The sequence below is a fragment of the Dicentrarchus labrax genome, unplaced genomic scaffold (genome assembly GCF_905237075.1).
Source record: "Dicentrarchus labrax unplaced genomic scaffold, dlabrax2021, whole genome shotgun sequence".
Taxonomy (NCBI): Eukaryota; Metazoa; Chordata; class Actinopteri; family Moronidae; genus Dicentrarchus; species Dicentrarchus labrax.
This window is the reverse complement of record NW_026136721.1, coordinates 14,537,802-14,559,341: the sequence shown is the minus strand read 5'-3', so window position 1 is coordinate 14,559,341 and position 21,540 is coordinate 14,537,802. Positions and strand designations below refer to the sequence as shown.

Genomic DNA, 21,540 nt, shown 5'->3' with positions numbered 1-21,540 from the left:
TCAGAAAAGTAACATTAGAAGTCATTTGACGTTGGGCTCTGGTGAAAGTGACAGACACGGCTCGTCCACCAATCAGCGATCGTTTATTTAACTGACGCTGCTACCACCTCCCAAGCCAGCCAATCCGCATTAAGTGTAGGGCGGGGCGATGACGAGAGGGTAGCAACAGTTGCCCCGGTGAAGGCAAGGCGCCATAGTCACGGTAGTCCTGGCGACAAGAACCAAGCAACGGGAGTCAACAATAACAACCTAAATCCAAGGGAAAAAAAACCTGAACGACCAAAAAAGGACAATACTGGGATAAACTAGAGGTGAAAAAGTAAAATATATCAGAATTATCATTTAATTTTGTGTAAATTATATACGTGTGCTTGTTTGTACTGTCGTCAGCGTTAACGTGAAATTGGTCGAGCGTGTCGGTGATGAAAGTGGTTGCTAGCTTCTCTCCAAACGCAGACCGTTGTTATGGCGATGTCAGATCTTTGATAAGAGCACAAGATGGCGGGTGTGTTGTAGTGCCAAACGTACTTTTTTCGACAATTTGTCAGAATGTTCAGACTGTTTCTTACAGTTTCGATTACGGTGAATGTATTGTGAGACGTGATTGGTGGCGTGGTCATACATTTATTGACTCTCCAACATGAGTAACTAGTAGCAACGAGCTGGCTCGCTTTAACGTCACAACTCAACGTGAGCTGCTAGCTGGGGAAGCTATCACTCTCGCTTTCCCAACTCACTTTTCAAGCAAGCTGCCTAGAGACATTAGATATAGAGAAGCACATGAAACTGCTCACGCAACTAAATCGTATATGAGTACTAAACACTGAGTGTTTATGTTTAATAATGGAGTATGTTTAATAATCCTTTTGTGACTTTGGAAAAGTTTTTGGCCTGACATTGAATTGGGCAGATCACTGCCGTGAACACTGTGTGCGGATGATCATCTGATTGTCTTGTTTTCCGTGTTGGTTTACGCAGGAGTGGCTTATCTTCCAGTGGGATGGCTTAAGTCCTGACTGACAGTGGGTCCACTGATTAATATGAGTTTATTTCCAGATGGTAATATCTTGGACTTTCCATGGTCATATTTAGTTGTAGTTTAGTTTATTTCACTTGAAACACCATGATCACGTTCAGTTTTGGAAATGTAATCCATTGCTTTATTTATGGTGCTTAAGATCACACTGGGTTTCATACAGGCTCAGACAGGAAAAGCTCTGGTCTACTGCTTAGTCTCAGACAAAAGCCCTACTTCCTCCTCTGGTTTATGTTACACACACACATCGATGTGTGAGCTCACACACATTACTGCTGCGTGGCCAAAACATAGATAGGAGAAATAATATGACAAGAAATGTGTTGCTATGTATGGTTGTAGCTCTTTCATTAATGAGTGCCATCTTTTTTTATCCACAGAACTAGTCTCCCAAAGCATTGGTTGCCATGGCAACTTCTGGATACTCTGAGGACCTTCAGCCTCAGCAGGCCAACACAGTAACCATAGCAACACCTGCTGCCACCACACCCTCGGCAGCAAAGACAGCACACTTCCTGTCTGAGATCCCACCAACCTCTGGAACCATTGCATCAGCTAACCAATCAGCCACTGCCTCAAAAACAGGACAGGATGCACTTTGTTCTCAAGCGCCGCCCACCCAGGCCCAGAGCCAGAAGGCAGTGGTTCTGACCACTCCCACGCAGCACTATGTAACCCCTGAAATCCAGCACTCTGCGGTCCAGAAGAGTAATGGTCAGGGCAGTTCACCTCAGTACATCATCGTAACTGTTACAGGTGAGAGACTGATACTGACACATACCTACATAATACATGCTGTGCACATACACATCATTTCTAGCTCACATGATACGACAAGCAGTCTGAGCAAGATACAGTTTCTCCTGCGAGTATGTATCTAGGGTGTAAGCATCAGCCTGGATCCTTGTTGGACACTGGCAGTTCTCTCCTTGTTAGGGTGTAAAGTCGACACTAGAGGCTTAGTAACTACCAGTTAGTTTGTAACTAAATCAGTTACTCAGATCGGTTGCACCACAGTTACTTTTGGCATAACGTAACTAGTTTGGACATAAAGTTTACCATGCGCGTTAGCTTTCTGGCTGGCATAAGACAGTTGGCACATTGTAGTAAGCTAGATTGATTGATTAAAATTTTATATCAATAAATCTGGTTTCTGCTGTGTTGAATGAGGGCATGCATTTAATGAAAAAAATGATGCTGTGTGGTAATTTAGTTGTTCTATAGAGCTATGTTGTAACTTATCTCCGTGGTGCAACAGCTTTTATTTGGGTAATGCATAAATCACAACTTAGTAATAAGTGAACTTTAAGTTATAACTAGGCTTAGTTTGAACTTGAACACAGCTGGTGCAACAGGCTGCTTGTCTTTAGTTGCCAGGGAACATCATGATGTCTTAAAATGTCTTTAATTGTTGGACTTACTGTATAGAAAGCAAAGTGGTATCCAGTAGTGCAGAAACAATTAATCCATCAACAAGTTTAGTAATTGAGTAATTGTTTAAGTCTTCTATCAAGAAAAAAACACAAATATTTGGTGGTTCAAGGTTCTCAAATGTGGTTTAGTCTGTTTTCAAATCATTGTAAATTGAGTATCACTATTTTATTTACATTTCACAGACTAACTGATTGATCCCTTTAACTATCACTACTGTACAATAATCAACATCATGATCAGTTCATTCTATATTCGTTGACCTAGTTCATCATTTTATCAACAGCAGGACTTTAAGAAAAATAGTTTGTGTGCAGTTTTGAGCTGGTCATCAGAAGCTAAAGCCCAGTTCCTATGATATCCACAGACATTTTAGGAATTGCCTGACTACATTTGTGCATAGTAATCTGAATAGTTTTTAGTTATGGTGATAATGTTTGTTATGTCAGTGTTTTTTTGGTCATGTAGGCCTACTGAGTTGCAGTCCATCTTTAAACTGGTCTGATTAGATTTCTAGAATGAAGATGAGCTGAAATCTATGTCCCACCAGGATGGAAAAACGTAGTGATGTAGATTGCCTTTCTGGTTGGGTAGTGCATACATTATGAAGACAAAATAAGCTGATGGACTTGGTTGCTAGGCTACATAGTCCCAAACGTGGGAGCTGATGGATGAAGCCTGACTTCTCTTCTACTCTCTTGCTTTAGCTGTTATAGAGAGTTGGTGGTATAATGATTTTTTTTATATTACATCAACATGACTTTAAGTTGGCAATTTCTACAGTGATACAAAAAAATGAGATACGCCTGTGTCTGTGGTAGCTAATGTAGTGTGTGCTCACATAGCTTTGGACCCTTTTCCAGATATTAGTTTAAAGTAATTTAGGCCATTGCTTTTTTAATAAACAAATGTTTGGCCATGAAGACATCAGTTAGTATTTTAAAATATGGCGTAACTAGTAGAAATGAGAGAGAACTGACCCCCGACACTGGTGTCTCTCTGTATGTTTATTTTAGGGCTGTCTATTCGTAGATCTTTTTGCCTGCTAGTATCAAATAACACTGTGCACTCCCACCCAGGGTGAGAGACTCACAGGCCTGGGGCTTGTCTCATTCTCATAAAGTAGGGCAGATAAGTTAGCTGAATAACTGCGCTTATTAAAACCCGGCCTTCGCTCCTGTCTTGAACGTGCACTGCAGTACAAAGACCTGGGTTCTACTCAGCACAGTTATGCAGCTTACCTGACAATTCTGCTGTAAGAGGATACTCCTTTTTTTGTTCTTTATACAGATATTCACTTTTGTGATACCAGGCTAGAATTATGTCCATTGAATATACACAGACACAAGGTTTTAATATGGTAACAACCTACTTCTTCTGAACAACACAAAACTGATGACATTGTGTAGAAAGTTCATTCAGGACTTCATGATATCAGTATCAAAATATCAGAGATATATGTTTTAAATATACATTTTTTTGCAGCAGGCAGTCAAGTTGTAGTAAGTCGCTCACTTAATTTTAAGAAAGCATACATTTCACAGTGGTATGCTTTTACCAGTTAAACTGGCAGAAATGATAATAGAAATCTTCTAATAGATTAAAAACAACAACACAAATGTCCATCACAGTTCCTAGTCCCCATATTGAGGTGCTTTTTTGGCTCCTGTATCCAGCCATTGTTTGATATTTTAATGTGTTAAAACACTTAATGGATATGTAGGTGATTGAAAAAGTAAGAGCTAAATTGTTAGTGCTACTGACAATACCACGTGATGAAAATAGTAAAATACGTATGTATAAATAAATATGCCCGTTTTATCAACAAGATTTGGTTGCTTGTAATGTGGGCCATACTTTAAAGGTCTCTATTCTGATCCTAGCTGCAGTTGTCAGGATTCGGTAAACCTAAACAAAGTCATGGACCAGAATGGCTTGCACAGAGTGACATTGCCTTCATTATTTTCTTCAGTCAGTTCCCCCAAAAGGCTTTTCCCAGCAGTCGGCCAACTGCCAGCTAGGAAAGAACAGTTAATAGTCAAAATGTACAAACATTTGAGGAGAGACTGGTTGTCGTTTTCCATCAGTCATCATAATGCAAAATAAAATTAAGTGGTGGGTTGTGCAGAGTTGTGCTGGCTCAAGTGTAACTTGGCCAAAGTGTAACTACGTGTATGGTTACAGCGGTTAACTCAGGTTGAAGTAAGAGCTGCACAGTGAGAGCTGGACAGTGCAAAACACTCACCTCACCTGAAGGGCACAAGAAAGTGAACATTAACCTCCCCCTGCCCACCCTCCATCCTCTGTTTTCTCCATCCATCATCCCTCATGGATCTCTCATTTCCCCCTCTCATCTGATCTGCATGTTTACATGATGGAGTGATTTCTCTCTCCATCTGGGGAGATTAGCTGTCCAAGGCTGCCCTTCTGCATGCAAGATATAAGGATGAAAGGAGAGTTGGGCAAACACACTCTCTTCCTCCGCTCCCATTATCAGCTTCTCCTCAGCTGAAACAAAAAGAACAACTTTGTTGCAGGATGTTCTGCGGTGGCTGTTATTACGATTTGGAAGCAGTATGTCGTGAGTACTGAACTTGTGGTAACGGTGGCTGGCTTTTCTGTTGAGATTTGTTCAATTATCTAACGAAACTTCTCTCCCTCACTCTGTCTGTCATCCCTAGAGGGCTCTGTTCATTCCAATGACAGCCTGTCAGACTCCAGTCCACCTGCCCCTGGTGTTCCTACTCAGGTGGTCCAACCAGTGCAGACCACCCAGCAGGTAAGATGCACGCACATACGCAAACCGCATGGATTTGCCATTTGACCAAGTAGGAACAAGTCACATCAAATGGTTGAGCACCCGAAGTTCTATCTGTCACTGTGGCTTTACTCACCAGCAGAGGTCAGTGTTGCAAGCGGTGTCGCAGGCAGCCAAGAGGATTCAGGCTGGCCACATCAACAACCTCCAATCTGTGCACATAAACCAGGAGGTAAACAGACATACAAAACATTTCCTCTTATCATGTAAAAGAATACACAATAAGTACATTACAATAAAACAAGTGTAAAGGTAATGTGGTTATGCATTCATTAGTAATGGCTTTGTCCAGTGTTACAGGCGGATAGAAAGAGAGGGATGTAGGATGCATGTCTTTTCACCTCCATCACCTTCCTCCTCTTTCATTCCCTCTTGCTAATCCCTCACTCTAACTGCGGCCTCCTCAGGCTGTCTGAGATGTTCCTCAACACTGAACTCTGCAGGTCATGCTGTTTACCTGTGTGAGCGAACAAGCTGTTAGGATTGTTTTTGGACCAGCACTTAGATCAATCTTTAATGGCCGACTATAACCCTGCTACTTCTATGTTTTCCTAGGTGTATTCATTAATACCCACCTACCTCTTGACCCAGTTACGGAGCACAGCACAGTTTTTTTTCCCCCAGTAGAACAACAAAATGTGGTTTGAATAGTATTAAAAAGAAAATTGGTTGGGGTGCACAGTAGCTCACCTGGTAGAGTGCATGCAAAGGCCCAGGTTTGATTCCAAGCTCTGGCCCTTTGCTGCATGTTGAATGCTAATGTTATTCTGTGTCTGTTAGATGTGTAAATAGACAACTGTTTGCTAACATGTTCACCATAACAACTTTTTCAGTATTGTGTTTACAGCTTGTGTTGCCCCCAAGTGGCCAAAAAAATCAATTAATGCTGCTTTAAAGGGGAACTTGGCAACTCTAGCCATTTCTTCGCTGGTTTTCACTTTTGTCGTCGCATGTTTTCTCAACGAGCTCCCCCTACAGCTCTGGGACGTATATTTCAAAACACTGTCGTAAAAAAACTCACTTGCGGCACCCTCCTCCCCCTTTCTGCCACTGCTGATGTGCATTTGTTGCCGGGCAACTTTTTCGTGTGGAGCAATGTCTACCAAGGTGGGTAACGCATTCATCGCCGCTTGTTCTTATAGCCAGCGTGGCTAACCGGTATTGAGGGGGGCGTGTGCGTTTATGTGGAACTGCCATAAAGCAGTTTGTGTTTCTCGCTCGTTCTCGCTTCTCACGATACTTCCTATTTCCAACTTAACAGGACGGTAGTCCCAAAGTTGCAAGGTTGGTTTTCCACCTGGGGACGAAAGTCACCATTAACACTGGAACAGGCCATTTAACCATCCAAATGATTTCTTAACGGGTTTATTAAGTTGAAATAGTTGCCAAGTTCCCCTTTAAGTCTCCTGTTTGCCTGGTTTTGCAGGTGGAGCACGTGTACTCTGGCCAGGTGTATGTGGATGCAGGAGGAGGAGATGCAACTTTTACCACATCCACCATGTGAGTGGAGAGGACACTCCTCTGTGTGCATGATGCATATCTCAAAGATATGATCATGCACACACACACACACACACACACACACACACACACACACACACACACACATAATCACCTTGAAACTTTCCTGGTCACACAACTGTGCCTATTGTGCACTTATATATGTGTGTGTGTGTGTGTGTGTGTGTTACGCCCACACTTGTCTTTTCCTGTCCAGTCGATCGAGCACCTTCCCCTTTTCCGACTCGCCCCTCTACTCCCAGACCCCTCCTACTTCCTCCTCCACCTACTACGAGGCCACAGCCAGCTCTGAGTCGGACATCCCCGGCTCGGTGACTTCGCAGCCGGTTTCTGTGGCAACAGTGGGAGCCAATAGCGGGGGAGCTACTGCGGGTGGAGGAGGCTACGTCATTCAGGGAGGTTATGTGTTAGGAGGCGGAGCTAGTGGAGGAACAGGTGGAGGAGGAGGACAGAGTTACTCCAGCCCTAACTCTCGTGCCCCACCTGCCACTGTGAGTACTAAAGTTCAAAGTGAAAAATGTGTTATGATCTAAGACATAAAAGACATGAAAAAAAAATGATGTCATCTCCCCCAGGTGCAGTGGCTGTGTGAGAACTATGAGGGGGCAGAGGGGGTGAGTTTACCCCGCTGTACCCTCTACTACCACTACTTGCTGCACTGCCAGGAGCAGAAACTAGAACCTGTTAATGCTGCATCATTCGGCAAGCTCATTAGGTCTGTCTTCATGGGGCTACGTACACGGAGATTAGGGACCAGGTATACATGTATACACACACACACACACACACACACACACACACACACACACACACACACACAACGTACATTGATTTTGCTAAACGAAGAATATCTCAGTGCATTTTTATAACTTTTCCTGTTTGTGTTTCAGAGGGAACTCTAAATACCACTACTATGGTCTAAGGATCAAATCTGGCTCGCCTCTGCTCAGACTGATGGATGAACAACAGCACATGGCAATGAGGCAGCAGCCTTTCTCACAGAAAAACAGGTATCCACACACAGCCCATGCCTTTGTGTTCCTGTGGCTGAAAGGATTAAATGTGTACACAGTAATAATACATATTTGTTGTTTAAAACAATACAATCTCAGTTGATAATATATTCGATAGTACTGAAACTATCGAAGCTATTAAATGTTAATGGTCGCTCTCCCCTCACTCTACCCCTCCTGTAGCGGTCTACTGACAATCACACTGCACACAGAAAGACAGTCTCTGGTATTACATATTAGGAGAAGCGGACACAGAGGATATTTTACAAGCATGGACCAATTAAAGCAACAGTAAATGCATCTGGTTTCATGCTGTCATTAATAACAAGCCTCCTCCACACACGACGCACCTGCTGAAAATGGAATTGCAGGTGAAAAACTCACGCTGTGTTTTATGGGTGACTTTATTAAATTTTTATAAAAGTTGCCGCCACAGCACTGCAACTGGTGCTTAATATGTGTCCACTGACTTTCTTGTGTACCAGCAGTGTGTGCAAGTTGTTTATTTTTAAAAAGAAAAGAAAGAAATGCCTCCGACATTTTAGTTTTTACATTTTTGCTGTGGTATCAAAGATCTCTTTTTTTTAAAATACTATTATTGTATCTAAGTTTAAAATTCTGGTATTGTGTCAGCCTTAACACATACACACAGACACACTGTGGTGCCAAAAGTGAACAGGGCATAACAGTGCATCTTGAGTTGAAGGACCATTCAACAACAAGATGTAACATGTGTTATGATGTGCTTTGCTTATGATGTAATTGCAACTTGTTTGAAATGCTCCAGTTGCAACATTAGCTGCACCTTCCCTGTGACTCACTATGTCTGCCTCTGTGATTGATGCCTACTTTGCCCGATAGGATAAAGCCAGTTCAGAAGACACAGGGGATCACCAATGGGACATCAGGTGGTTTGGGTCAACAGCAGGGGACGACACTCTGTGATATATCGGCACAGGTGCAACAGTATCAGCAGTTTCTGGGTGAGCAACACCTGCATGTTCACCTTTTTATTCCTAAGCAATAGACACACTCTTATTATATGATTTAGGAATTAACACTTTTTAGATCTTTGATATAACGAGTGATGATGAAGAGTGAGTCTGACACGTGTAACTGATGATCTTTCTGTTACTCTGTGTTACTCTTTCTCTGTTGCTGTATCTTGTGTAGAGGCTTCAAGGCCGCTGCCAGACTTTGTGGAGATTGATCTGCAAGGTCAAACCCTGCCTGATGGGATCCTTTTAGAACACCTCAAGGCCTTTCAGACTCTCTACAGAGAACACTGTGAGGTAGGCAGTCATGGACAAAGACAGGACATGCACACTAATTCTAATACTCTGGATTATAGATTAGCTTACTTCTCTGTCCACATACGCAGCGCTTGATGTAGTGACTGTTAAAATCCAGCTTTAATAACAGCCAGCTGTCTGATGTCAAAGTTGACTTTAGTGGTACATGCTAAAAGACTCCCAAGTCCCTGTACTAATCCTAAAGTGGAACAAAACACTCTTTCCAATGAAAATGGCGTGTGAAGACAGTTTAGAACACCTCTGTGGTGTTATGTGTGCTCCCCAAAGGCCATTCTGGACGTGATGGTCAACCTTCAGTTCACTCTTGTGGAGACACTTTGGAAATCCTTCTGGAGGTTCAGCCAGAGCAGTGATGCAGAATCACTCGACCTGTAAGTGTCACTAACACACCCAAACAATCTGATGAATGAAATGCTGGCACATAGATCTCATTCACAACTGGGACTGAGTATGAATGGTCTGTCTTCTCCGCCGTCACAACTATCTCATGCGCTCCTCCAGGAACAATGAGTCTGAGAAGCGTCTGCCAAAATCGTGCCTGGTGGTGCTGTGCAAGTACGACCCCGTGCTGAGCTGGACGAAAGAGTGCGACAACCTGCTCTACCAGACTCTGGTGGAGATGCTCATCCCTGATGTACTGAGACCCATCCCTAGTAAGTTATTGAGGCCCATGAGAGCCCTGTATACAAAACTGTTGAGTGAGCCATTCAAGACTAATTGACAGGTTTACAGCATGCTGGCCTGAAAAGGTGAGGGAACTTTGGTCTTTCAATCTGGGGGCAAGTTCAGGAGTTTAACCTTCTACTACACAGCTTCATGTTTTTTTTTTTTAACATGTTTTTATTTGAGAAAATGAGCATTGATCACAGATATTCAACATACATAATTTTTCTTATTTTCTTTCCCCGAACCCATCCCCACCATGCTGCCAGTGCAAAAAATAAAAATAAAAAATAAAAATAGTGAGAATAAACTCAGTTTACAAGCATGAAAATATACAAAATTAAAAGATTAGCTTCATGTCTCTCTCTCTCTCTCTCCCTCTCTCTCTCTCTCTCTCTCCCTCCATCACCACCATCTCTTCCTCAGGTGCCTTAACTCAGGCCATCCGTAACTTTGCCAAGAGTCTGGAGAACTGGTTGACAGGGGCCATGATGAACATCCCGGAGGAGATGGTTCGCGTAAAGGTATTTATATAGAGGAGTGACCACTTTTTATTATATTTGATGGGACTTTGGTGTGTCTTTCTACTTTAGTTCCGACACAATGCGCATTGTGTCTCCTCCCTCTTTCCTTCAGGTGGTGTGTGTAGGCTCCTTCTCTCAGACGTTGCGCCGCTACACCAGCCTGAACCACCTGGCCCAGGCGGCCCGCGCTGTCCTCCAGAACTCAGCCCAGATCAACCAGATGCTTTCAGACCTCAACCGTGTTGATTTCACTAATGTACAGGTTTGTACTGCTGTCTCTCTCCTTCCCCACTTCCCATCTATTACTGTGCACTGGTGTTTTAGCGTAATTGAGCAGTACCCTGACCCGTTTCCCCCTCAGGAGCAGGCATCCTGGGTGTGTCAGTGTGAAGACCGTGTAGTACAGCGTCTGGAGCAAGACTTTAAGATGACTCTGCAGCAGCAAAACTCTCTGGAGCAGTGGGCAACCTGGCTGGATGGTGTTGTCTCTCAGGCTCTAAAGCCCTACGAGCACAACCCTGTCGCCCTACCAAAGGCTGCCAAGGTCTTCCTGCTCAACTGGTCCTTCTATAGGTGAGGGGAAAAGAAAAACATGACATATAAAATTATTTGGTTTTTCCATTGAAGATAATTTTCTATGCTTTCTCTGCTGTCTCACCAGTTCTATGGTAATCCGGGACCTGACTCTGCGCAGTGCTGCCAGTTTTGGCTCCTTTCACCTGATCCGCTTGCTGTATGATGAGTATATGTACTACCTGATAGAACACAGGGTAGCCCAGGCTAAAGGAGTGACACCCATTGCAGTCATGGGAGAAGTATGTGTTTGCCCCTACAGCACCTCACATAGGTTCAGTCTGCACTTGGTAATATATGTTTCTGAATGTCTAACCCTTACTCTGGGTTGCAGTTTGCCAGCACCATCAAGAGCCGAATCTCTCCGGACCTGGAGAAAGGTACATCTAATGTGGTTCTCCTCACAGATGGTTTCACGTTTTGCTCCAGCCTCTGTTATCAGGTCACTTAATGATGCCTTTGTCCATCAGAAGAAGAAGAGGAGGATGAGGAAGATGAGAGCGAGGACGAGACTGGAGATCTGGTGCTGCAGTCCAGCTCCCTGAGTGCAGTAGATGATGAGAAGGAGCCGATGGAGCCGCCCACCAAGCTGCCCAGGACGAGTTTAAATCTGCACACTCTGACCGAGACCCACAGCACACCACCTTAGTCACACACACACACACACACACACACACACACACACACACACTCACCTTTGCTTTAAGTTTAACATCATGTCATCCCATTCTGTCATCCAGTGTATGTTTCTGGTGTGCAAACACGTGACGTTTGGTGTTGAGTGTGTGGTCGTATGTTGTGTGTGTGGGTGTGGGAGTGTGTGTGTGTGCGCGCAAGCATGTAGGAAAGTTGGAGACCCCTTTGCCAATTTTGTATTCTGTACTTCTGTGCTGCCAATCTTTTTCTCTTTGCCTTCAACTGCTCATTTTCAGCCCTTCCCTCGTTTCCTGTGCCTTCCCTGTCTATCCAGTGGCTAGACGTCAGTAGCCACTGCTGTCCAGCCTACGGTATACTGTATACAGTAAACACACAGTATATTCTTGATTCCCTCCTGCCCCGCCTTAACCACTGACCTCATTGCTGTGGTGAGATAAGACTCCAGTGTTCTTCATTGTACTCTATACTCAAACTATCACTCACCTTGCCTTTTGAAGCAATGACTATGCAGGGGAGCTGGACTTTAATGAATGGCACCGTCTGAAATTTACATTTTTAAACCTCACAGTAGCATCTGGAATGATACTGCAAACCATGGATTTTGTTGGCACATGGATGTTGATTGACAGCTATGTGGATGCCATATTTTACTTTTTAATGTATTTTCCTTATTAATTCGGCCAATTAACTGATACCCTGTGCCTTTGAGAGATTTCTAGCCTGAAAAAAAGCTTGTATTCTATATATTCTGTATCAGTGGATTAATAAATGAAGGTCCTGTGAAGTAGTGTTGGTGTTGTCATGAACTTTTAATAGCTGTGAAAAAACAAACAAATCTGAGATGGTGACAGTCAAACCTTGTGATGATTCTGACCAGTTTGATGTTCCTCATCCATCCACCGTTTTATCTATTCATCATCCATCCGTTCTTTCAAGCTCATAATCTCTCTTCTAAACACACACACAAAAACACACACATACACACGAACTGGACAGACGGCTCAAAGTGCTACCCCACCACACACACCTTGATAGATGCAGTGCAACCTGAACGGGCCACAGGACAAGGCCAAAGCTTATCCCACCCAATCAAGCAGCACTTACTACACTGTATCCATGGCATACTATGTACCAGCTACAGCTATCTCAAAGTTTTTGTAGTGTGAAAGTAGATGTTTATTTTCTGGGTATCAATGTTGAACATTTTGTAGATAACCTATATTATGTACCTTTTGTGGACACTGTCATATATCCAAACTATTTGTATGTCGTTTAACCATTATTGCCTTAACAATGTTGTGGTGTGTCCACCATCCAGATTATTGAGCTATATTTTTGTGATGATGGTGATGATGGACCAAGCATGTGAATATGGTGACTTTATAGATGAACCCTCTCCAAAGAGCATATGCTCAACCAGCAGCCTCTCACATGGCATGAGCAGATTTTGATTTTATTAAGTGTGTTGTACTTTGGGACTGAAAGGAAAACAATAGAAATTCTAATAGTACTAGTGGGATGTCCCTCAGGATGGAATGACCCCCCAGAGATCCCACCAAAGAGCACTAAATAGAAAACAAGGGTATATTTACATGTGTTAATATTGTGAGAGCAGACTACAGAATCTGACTTGAAAATAAAATCAACTGCTAACTGCGATGTCCTTAGCTTGTGCTGCTGAACCTTTTATAAATGAGGTCCTCTTTATGTTATTCTGAAGACCTTTGTACTTGGATCTGTGATCAACGTTTGTAGCTTTATTCTCACTGTAAACTAAAATGATGTGTTTGCTCTCAAAACTTGTGCCAGAATTCTTTCTTTCGTGCAGCTACTCTAGACTTTGCTCTTGGTCATTGCTCAACCACATCACCTACACCAGAGGTTCTCAACCTTTTTGGCTTGTGGCCCCTTAAAGGGGTTCTCCAGCAATGTAGTACTGTACTCCCATAAAGTGAGAAAAATCACAACTTTATGGACTTACTCTCTTACTTACTGACTCTATGAAATGTACAACACCATTGACAGAAATATCCTTAATTTTAGTGTCTATATTAGACCCTCCCTGCCCCCTAAATGCCCACTTCTGTCAGACCTCCAGTTCGTACTGCAGGCTTTCTGTTAGAAATGTGAAGACTCAAGCCTAAGCACACTTAACCGTAATAAGATAATCAAGTTTATTTTTTCACACTTTATAAAGTTCCTCCAGAGCCACAGAAGCCTTTTTATAACTGCTGCAGTACATGTGTAAAATCAGTAGAGTGCCCCCATAAAATGAAGCATACAGTGTCTGGGACCCTTTGTCACAGGTTGCCGTTATCAACCATTTGTTACCAGTTAAACCAAATACTGGTTTTCCTTGATGTTGAATCTTTATAACTTTTAAAGTTAAAGCTTGCAAGCAAGTATACCAGGGGCCTAAGCACCATGACACAGTTTCAGATCTCGGGTTTCACTGACCCGAGGCGATGAGTAAGCAGAGAGCCTGCTGAATAGAGCTTTAACAGACTTAACTGTGTGTATCCAGTTCTTAATACAACAGAAGCACAAACAACTTTTGAACATTTTATTTTAACAAAATATCCCAATAGAACGTAAGTGTCACTTCCAAGCCAGTAAACATACAGTGTGATGTCAACCAGCTGAGCAGGTGACTCAAACAACCCTCTACTTCCATGACACAAGTTTAAAAAACAATGTGAAGAGTCAAGTGATGCAGTACTGGGTTCAATTTGTCTCATTTTAAATACTGCAGCCTTATAAATCAACACTGCTAGACTGAACGGGCCCAGGCCAGGTGAGGAAACTACGTGTTCAGAAGCAGCAGAATCTGTCAAATGTTACACTAAACATGCACACACTCATACATTCACACACTTGTTCTCTGGTTGAAATCCCCTTGTGAACATCACACAGGTGCAGATATTGCATACGTTCAGTTACAGACACACATAAGGAACACTCGCACAACAATAACAGTACGCCTTTATGTATAAAAACAAAAATGTAAAAACTAAATCTTCGTTCAGTCCAGCTCTCGGTTTTGGTGGTTGCAATGATACAGTACACAATTACAAAAAAAAAGAGGAGGAAACCTGTAAAATTAAACACAGACCACCTTAAAAACCATCATCTTTATATTTAATCTAGGGCATTCTTTGTTCGTTTCTATTTGACACGTTTGAACTACATGTAGCGCAGTCACTGAACGTGTGCAGTTTTGCTGAGATTAAGGTTGAGCTTCATACTGATGACGAGGCCGTGTTGCCGTGTGCTTTTCCTTCCGTTGCTTTGACACTTGTGGCCCTCTCCTTTCTTCACAATACAATCCAGGTACATCGGTCACTATCTGCCAACACTTGCAGGGACGAGCCTACAGGTGAGAAGACGAGTGATGTTTGAATTAGGATACATAACGTTTGCAAGGACTGTTGAAACTTCCTACAGTGGCTGGGACCTATTCTGAAAACAGCAAACATAAGGTCGGACCACAGTGTCTGGTGTCCACACAGGACTGAGAAATTACTGCAATAACAAACTGCTGGCCAAATGAAACTTATTAATTTACCAATATTAGTACTACTACTGAATTTATCTGAAATAAACACTTAAAAGAATTAACAAATATCCTAGGCACCAGGTATTATCCATAAGGCCTTTTTAACTGAAGACATTTTCCAGTCATAGTATAGAAAAGCAGAGGTGTAAAAAACAAAATGATTGATGGCATAATTCCATTTAGTTGCTTTGGTATCAGGGTCCTGGTTAAGGCCTTTTTCACAGCAGACATTTTGACATATTATAGTAGGAAGAACACAGGTGTCACCATCACTTTTGCATTTCATTGTCCCAGGCAGTAAACGTACAATGTGACAGTAAGCCAGCATGCACAATAATAGCCAAATGGAATTCAGCCATCGTTCATTTTATTATTTACACCTGTGCTTTTCCTACTGTGTCATGCCTGTGTCATAGCTCGCTGTCACACTACCACGGCTTACTGGGACACTTAAATAGAACAGAGCCATCGTTAATTATTAGCACCACCTGTGCTTTCCTGCTCTGACATTGTCAGTGACCTAGCAACACGCTTAAAGGAACAGCGTGGTCATGAAAAATGGTTGCAAGTCTGGCAAGCAAGTGTGTCAAAGTGTACTTTAATTTAACTGTCAAAGTAGATCAGTCTCTCAGAGTATCTACCACTAGCACACATGATGATGGCTGTAAAGCAATTCAAGTAGTTAAGTTAGATTTGCCTGTATTTTAAAGAAATTTACATCAATTTGAAAACATTTATGGTAACAGACAAAAAAGCTTTGTGCACAAGATGTAGTGAAGCAAAAGGTGCTGGCGACTGTAAGCTGAGAGTGCGGTCAATTCCACAAACACTTTCGCCCAAGACATTAGAAATGAGACCCAATGAGGCGGTGGAAACACTACCACTTTTGTCCACGGGGGGCACCAGAAAGTTCCTTGATGCTGCTTTAAATTCCAATGCACAAAAAAATACTAAAACAACCCGAGCTGCTATCGATCTGGACACTAAAAGTAGAAGTAAGAAGCAGTTTGGTCTAATCCAGTTATATCAGACCTGTAACTTGTGACCAGGATGAATAAGAATCCTAATAGACATCTGAACAACAGCATTTGATCTGTGTAGGAGAGTCTGTGGTAGAAACCAGGACAGTCAATGTGTGTGCAAATGTGTATACAACTCACCTTTGTGTAGAGCTTCATTGGTCATGCGATTAATGTAGCGGGTGCTGCTCTCGGGAACCAACCACTTCATCACAGTGTTCACACAGGACTTCCTGTAAGAACTCCACACACTCCCACTGACAGGAGGGATAAAGATTGACACCTTTAACACAACAGAACCGCACCGAGCATAATAACAAAAGAGGGAGACGGACGGGTCTGTGTGTGAGGGGGGCAGTAGTTCCTTACCTGGTCTGACCCTTGACCTCTGTAAGGTCACCAACACCCACAGTGCAACACACACCCGTGTTTAGGTCCCAGCTGACCTGCAGGTTGGAATGGTACGTGTTTGGCCTGGGAACAAAAACAATGAAAAGCAGACTTAGCAGGAACAGAAAAAGGTTTCAGAAACAGGGCCTGAGAAGGTTCTGGGTTTATTTAATACCTGCAGTGCTCCTCGTCTGAATTGGAGAAGGCCAGTAACAGCAGGCCAATGTTGATCATCACAGTGTTGGTTTCAGGACACACCTGATACACATCAAACACACATTATCTTCAGGTCAAATGCAAAATGATCTTCTGAAGATACAGTACGCGAGACAAGGTAGGAAATGTGTATATTTTAACATATTATATTATCCCAAACTAGATATGCAATCCAATCTATATAGGAGGAAAACAATGTATTGTTTCAAAACCATAACACACTACATTACCTCCACAATGGAAACACAGACCAGAACAGTTATCAGATATGAAAGGTTACTGTGTGTGTGTGTGTGTGTGTGTGTGTGTGTGTGTCTGCTGACCTCTAATATCACAACATCATAGTCGCTGAAGGAGCAGAACTGGGGGGCCCAGGCAGCATCGCTCCTGATCACCTCATTGATAAGGTACTCAAAGTCTAGGGTAAGTTGCTCCACACACACACTCTGAAGGAGAGAACACAAGCAACTTTTTTTTTTTTAAAAAAGGTACACAGTGAACACACCAACCCTCACAATTTACACATGTGACTTATGTTTCTTTTTAGTTAATGAATGCAGGTTCTGGCACAGAATTTACAGGCAGGTGCATGTCATTATAGAAAATAGTCTTTTTTAGGTGAGGTTGCAGAATATTTCATTAAACTATGAGACACTTAACAGTCTTTCCTAGATCAGTGGTGGCATTGGTTGCCTACAGCGACAGCCAATCACTGGCATGAGTTAAGTATCAAATTTCAGAGCAGCTTTTGTTAGATTTTTTTTTTTTTCACTAACAGCTTTGTAGATTTGTAGACATAACAGACACACACAGATGTACCCCCCCACACACACACACACACACACCTGTCCATCGTGTGGCCCAGTGACCAGCTGCAGGTTCCGTCCTTTAAGGTCAGTGACTGTGAAAGGTAGCTGAACTTTATCATCTTCATAACCTAAAGACACAGAAACGGAGAAGAAAAATGTGGGCGCTTCAGACATTGACCTGATCAGTTATTTTCTAATCTCTCATCTTGTCTCCTCTTCTTTTGCTCACCTCCTGTATTCTGCTCTGCTTCCCCTGGCTGTTGGAGGCAGTAGTGCAGGCGTGAGTAGTTGACATATCCAGGCTCGCCTGGGCCAGCCTCCTGGGATGAGGACGGGGTCGGAGGAGATGACGGTGATGAGGAAGAGGAGGCAGGAGACATCACTTGTTCAGAGCACTGTGGCAAACTGTGGCTCCCACCTGATGTTGACGCTTGTGGCAAACTAGTCCGTCTCTCCTCCTCTCTCCTCCTCTCTCCATTTATCCCTTTGTCTCCTGGTATCTGCACTGCCTCTTTCTCACCACCATCAACTGTTCTCCTTTCTGCCTGGCCTTCATTCTCTTTCTCTTTCACTCCTCCTCCTCCTCCTCCTGCTCCTCCTCCTCCACCTGCTCCCTGGGCCCGCCTGAAGAGGTCAGCTGCAAACTCCCTGGCTCGCACGGCTGCTTGTGACTGGCTAGGAGATGAGGGAATTGGAGCGGGTCTGCTAGGAGGCGGTCGGCTTTCGGGTGATCCCTGAGGTAGCGAGGAAGAAGAGGCCAAGGAGGTGGAGGAAACGGACATGGAGGATTGACTTGACAGAGTTGCTCTCTTTGTGTAAAGGATTTGCGATGACTGACCCTGTTTACCTGCAAGAAAATAAGTGTCAGGATTAACAAACATTAAGCAACATTTTATCTTTATTAGTGTGACACAAAGGAACCAATTTGGCATCTTGGGCACAACAGACATTAGCATGATGTCAGAATTATCCAGCCTTTGTTCACATTTTTAATTTATTATTAAACTTTTAATTAACCAGGGAAGCCCCTTTGAGAGTACAAATATTATTTTCCAAGGGAACTCTGGCCAAAATAGCAACAAATGTTTCAGCATGAACACACAGTGTCTACTCACAGAAGAGTCTCGGAAGACAGACAGGAGGGAACAGATCCAGCTATGGAAGCAATTACACTGTTTCAGCCTCCCACCAAATTTAGTTCGTACTAACAATGGCCCAATCTGACCCTTTTTATATGTCCTCTGGAGTGTAAGTATGTAGTGCATCCTATCCGGAGACAAAACCTGATGATGATGATGATATGATTTTAGTCAATATACCTATTCTACTGTTTTGTGTGAGTGTGTCACCTGGGCAGAGTGAGATGCCGCAGGCCACCAGAGAGTAGCTAGTGTTTAACAGGATGACCTGGTCCTTCTTCAGCTGGAAAGCAGGCTGAAAAGTGGGGAACGGGTACACCACCTGGTACCTGCTGTTGAGCACGTAGCCATGCTCCAGACACTCACCACTTCCTGGGGAGAGAAAAGGATGAAGTGAGATGAGGGTGAGAAAGAGCGAGAGAGAGAGGGGTAGTGATAACAGTAAGTGTGTGTGGTGTGTGTGTTTACCTGTGCGTATGGTGGTGGCTGAGGGAACTGGGCAGCAGTGAGAGCAAGGTTTAGGAGGAGGCATGGAGGCGATGGTGATGTAGATGTCTCTGTTGTTTTCATCACTCATCATTAAGTTCATCAGAACGGAGCTTGAACTGCGTGTGCTGGCAGGCAGAACCACACAGGAATACAAAATTACTCATCGATTACCTACACACTGCAATAACATACATCTTGCTTAAATTCAATCAGCCTGCTGATAGATGTGTTTATTTCTTACTTGAAGCCAAAGATGACAATTTTGGAGTGGTCGTTTGGCCACTCACACACAGTCAGGTACAGGTCGCTGTAGATTTCCTCTCCTGCAAACAGACGCACATGGTGGACCTGAGAGAAAAAGCACACGAGACAAAGGATGCGATATCTTTACATTAAGTTGACTTATCTGAGTTCTCCAGTTATAATTCTCACAGGAGGACATGGTATTGCATCTAATCAGTCTTAATTTGTCCACATTCTGATGGATGGATCACAACAAGGTTCTCGTGAGTACATTTCCTTTCCTTTACCTGTTTGAGTCTACTGTGCAGGTTGAACTCCCACCAATAGAGATGGTAGGTATAGAAAGAGAAATCATCATCTTCCCCACAGTCACTGGTGTAGGACAGAACGTAGCGGCCGCATTTGGTGAAGCCAAGAAAGATATGTCTAGAAAAAAAGCGATGCACCAATGTAATGTAATGTCTCAACTTGAAGAATATTACACAATACACAAGGTAAATCCTCTGAATGTAATGGTCACTAGCAGCACCAATCTAGTACATCAGGTTAATATTGGCACTGATAGTGACCTTATAAAGCAGACTGGGTATCAGCCATGACCATATTAAATAAAGTTTCTTAGTCAATAACATTATAAATTGTTTTCATTATCAATTATATTCATTGTGTCATGAAGGGGCTGCCGACGCAGATTTTAGTGCCACAGCAATCCCTGGCCTCGTGCTGCCTTACACAAAAATGATCCCAATTAATTGAGGTATGCAGATTTTTAATTTGTGAAAAAGAGAATATTGGTATTGGATCTTTCATCTGTATTGGCAGATATCTTGAGCTGAGGTAATCATGTAGCAGAATCAAGTGTAGACAGAGCATCAACAATCCTGACTGACACACCAAAGATCTCATTTGGCTTGAAATGCTCTCAGTGAGCTAAACAAGGTGTACTGCAGTCCACTCTATAAGACAAGGTGCTTAATGACAACAAACCCATTTATTAAACACACACACACACACACACACACACTGACCCTGCTCTCAGGAACTCCTCGCTGACAATGTTCTTCAATGGGACACATACTCGGGGTGGCAGCTTCCTGAACAGACGCTGAGAAAACTGTCCTGACAGCTGCAGAACAAGCAGAGAGTGAATACAGACTTGGATAGATGAGCACACAGAATATGTAACAGATGTAGGGCTTGCAGTATAATGGGATTGCCTTATCAGTCGTGATGGTTCATAAAAAGAAGACAATCCAGCTTCATGCAATGCCCCCAGCAACACACCAGAGTATTTAAAAGGGTTGAGCACACACACACAGATCAGTTGTCTGCAACGTGAAATGGCTCAGTGGTTATATCTGAGGGTCGAGGCTGCACTTATGAGCTGCAGATTACTGCAAGTTGCTGCTGTGGTTTAGCTGAAGCTAACGCAGACTGAGCTTACACATTACAATAAAAAGGTATTTGCCTTTGACTTTAACAGCTAGCATGCTAACCCTGTTCCTTTACATTCAGATGTCTATGCGTTAGTAAAACACACCAAGAGAGACAAACACCGAGACAATTTGCTAGAAAGTAGGAAACACTCGATGTTTTCATACTTTGTAGCATTAGCTTATTAGCCACCTGTCTGCCATTAGACGTTAGTTAGCTGCCGAGTGAGTTAGCAGCTAACCTAGCCAGCAGCTAACCTAGCCCCTGAAGCTACTGAAAACAAGGCGGCTTTCACTGAAGCACTCTCGCATTATTTCGGATCCACCCTTTCCGTGTTTCATGTCACACGTTTCGTGGATTCATGCCTACCTTCCCGCGCATGAGAAGCTTCACGACATGGTCTCTGTGTTTCCTTTGAGCTTTCTGTTTGCTTTCGTCCTTTTCGGATTTCGAGCTGGGCGCCATCTCCCACTGAACCGCGGTCCCTCGTTGCATTGAGGACTGTCGCGATTGGTCCGCAGGCTGCACGAGACTGCGCTCACTCGCCGGTGGACGCATCCATCAAGACCACAACAAAGGTAGGGAGTGACAGAGGTGACACCCTACAGAGGGACCTTAAATAGATAGCTCTGTTATGTAGGATTGTCTCTTCCAGCATTACTAGTGAAATGTAAACTCAGTCGTTCATTTGATACT

The 21,540-nt window shown here is 43.2% G+C and overlaps 2 protein-coding genes across 3 annotated transcripts; one reads left to right on the top strand and one right to left on the bottom strand.

The window, feature by feature from the left end:
- Nucleotides 1-150: 150 nt before the first annotated feature.
- rfx1b (regulatory factor X, 1b (influences HLA class II expression)) lies at nt 151-13,348 on the top strand. 2 transcript variants are annotated; one of them, XM_051385130.1, is made up of 18 exons: nt 151-311; nt 1,417-1,792; nt 5,149-5,246; nt 5,368-5,457; nt 6,712-6,785; nt 7,003-7,297; nt 7,382-7,563; nt 7,697-7,816; nt 8,681-8,802; nt 8,993-9,111; nt 9,400-9,503; nt 9,634-9,785; nt 10,222-10,319; nt 10,432-10,581; nt 10,681-10,892; nt 10,981-11,134; nt 11,227-11,272; nt 11,363-13,348. In XM_051385130.1, the coding sequence occupies exons 2-18, from the start codon at nt 1,444-1,446 to the stop codon at nt 11,539-11,541; spliced, it is 2,544 nt and encodes an 847-aa protein (XP_051241090.1). In that variant the 5' UTR covers nt 151-311; nt 1,417-1,443; the 3' UTR covers nt 11,542-13,348. The 2 variants fall into 2 exon arrangements, with proteins under 2 accessions (XP_051241090.1, XP_051241089.1); XM_051385129.1 differs by having other exon boundaries at nt 5,365-5,457.
- Nucleotides 13,349-14,098: 750 nt separating this feature from the next.
- dcaf15 (DDB1 and CUL4 associated factor 15) lies at nt 14,099-21,373 on the bottom strand. Its single transcript, XM_051385132.1, has 13 exons — nt 21,214-21,373; nt 20,439-20,536; nt 19,698-19,836; nt 19,409-19,515; nt 19,147-19,292; nt 18,889-19,050; nt 17,769-18,386; nt 17,576-17,667; nt 17,054-17,176; nt 16,690-16,772; nt 16,494-16,598; nt 16,266-16,381; nt 14,099-14,919 (listed from the first exon to the last, which is right to left on the bottom strand). The coding sequence occupies exons 1-13, from the start codon at nt 21,337-21,339 to the stop codon at nt 14,864-14,866; spliced, it is 1,971 nt and encodes a 656-aa protein (XP_051241092.1). The 5' UTR covers nt 21,340-21,373; the 3' UTR covers nt 14,099-14,863.
- Between the last annotated feature and the right edge of the window lie 167 nt (nt 21,374-21,540).

Coding starts and splice junctions, on each gene's coding strand:
- rfx1b (XM_051385129.1), top strand. CDS start 1,444: ATGGCAACTTCTGGATACTCTGAGGACCTTCAGCCTCAGCAGGCCAAC. Junction 8,803..8,992: donor ACAGTATCAGCAGTTTCTGG/GTGAGCAACACC, acceptor TATCTTGTGTAG/AGGCTTCAAGGCCGCTGCCA. Junction 11,273..11,362: donor CTCTCCGGACCTGGAGAAAG/GTACATCTAATG, acceptor TTTGTCCATCAG/AAGAAGAAGAGGAGGATGAG.
- dcaf15 (XM_051385132.1), bottom strand. CDS start 21,339: ATGCAACGAGGGACCGCGGTTCAGTGGGAGATGGCGCCCAGCTCGAAA. Junction 19,837..20,438: donor GAGGAGTTCCTGAGAGCAGG/GTCAGTGTGTGT, acceptor CTTTTTTTCTAG/ACATATCTTTCTTGGCTTCA. Junction 16,599..16,689: donor TCAGACGAGGAGCACTGCAG/GTATTAAATAAA, acceptor TTTTGTTCCCAG/GCCAAACACGTACCATTCCA.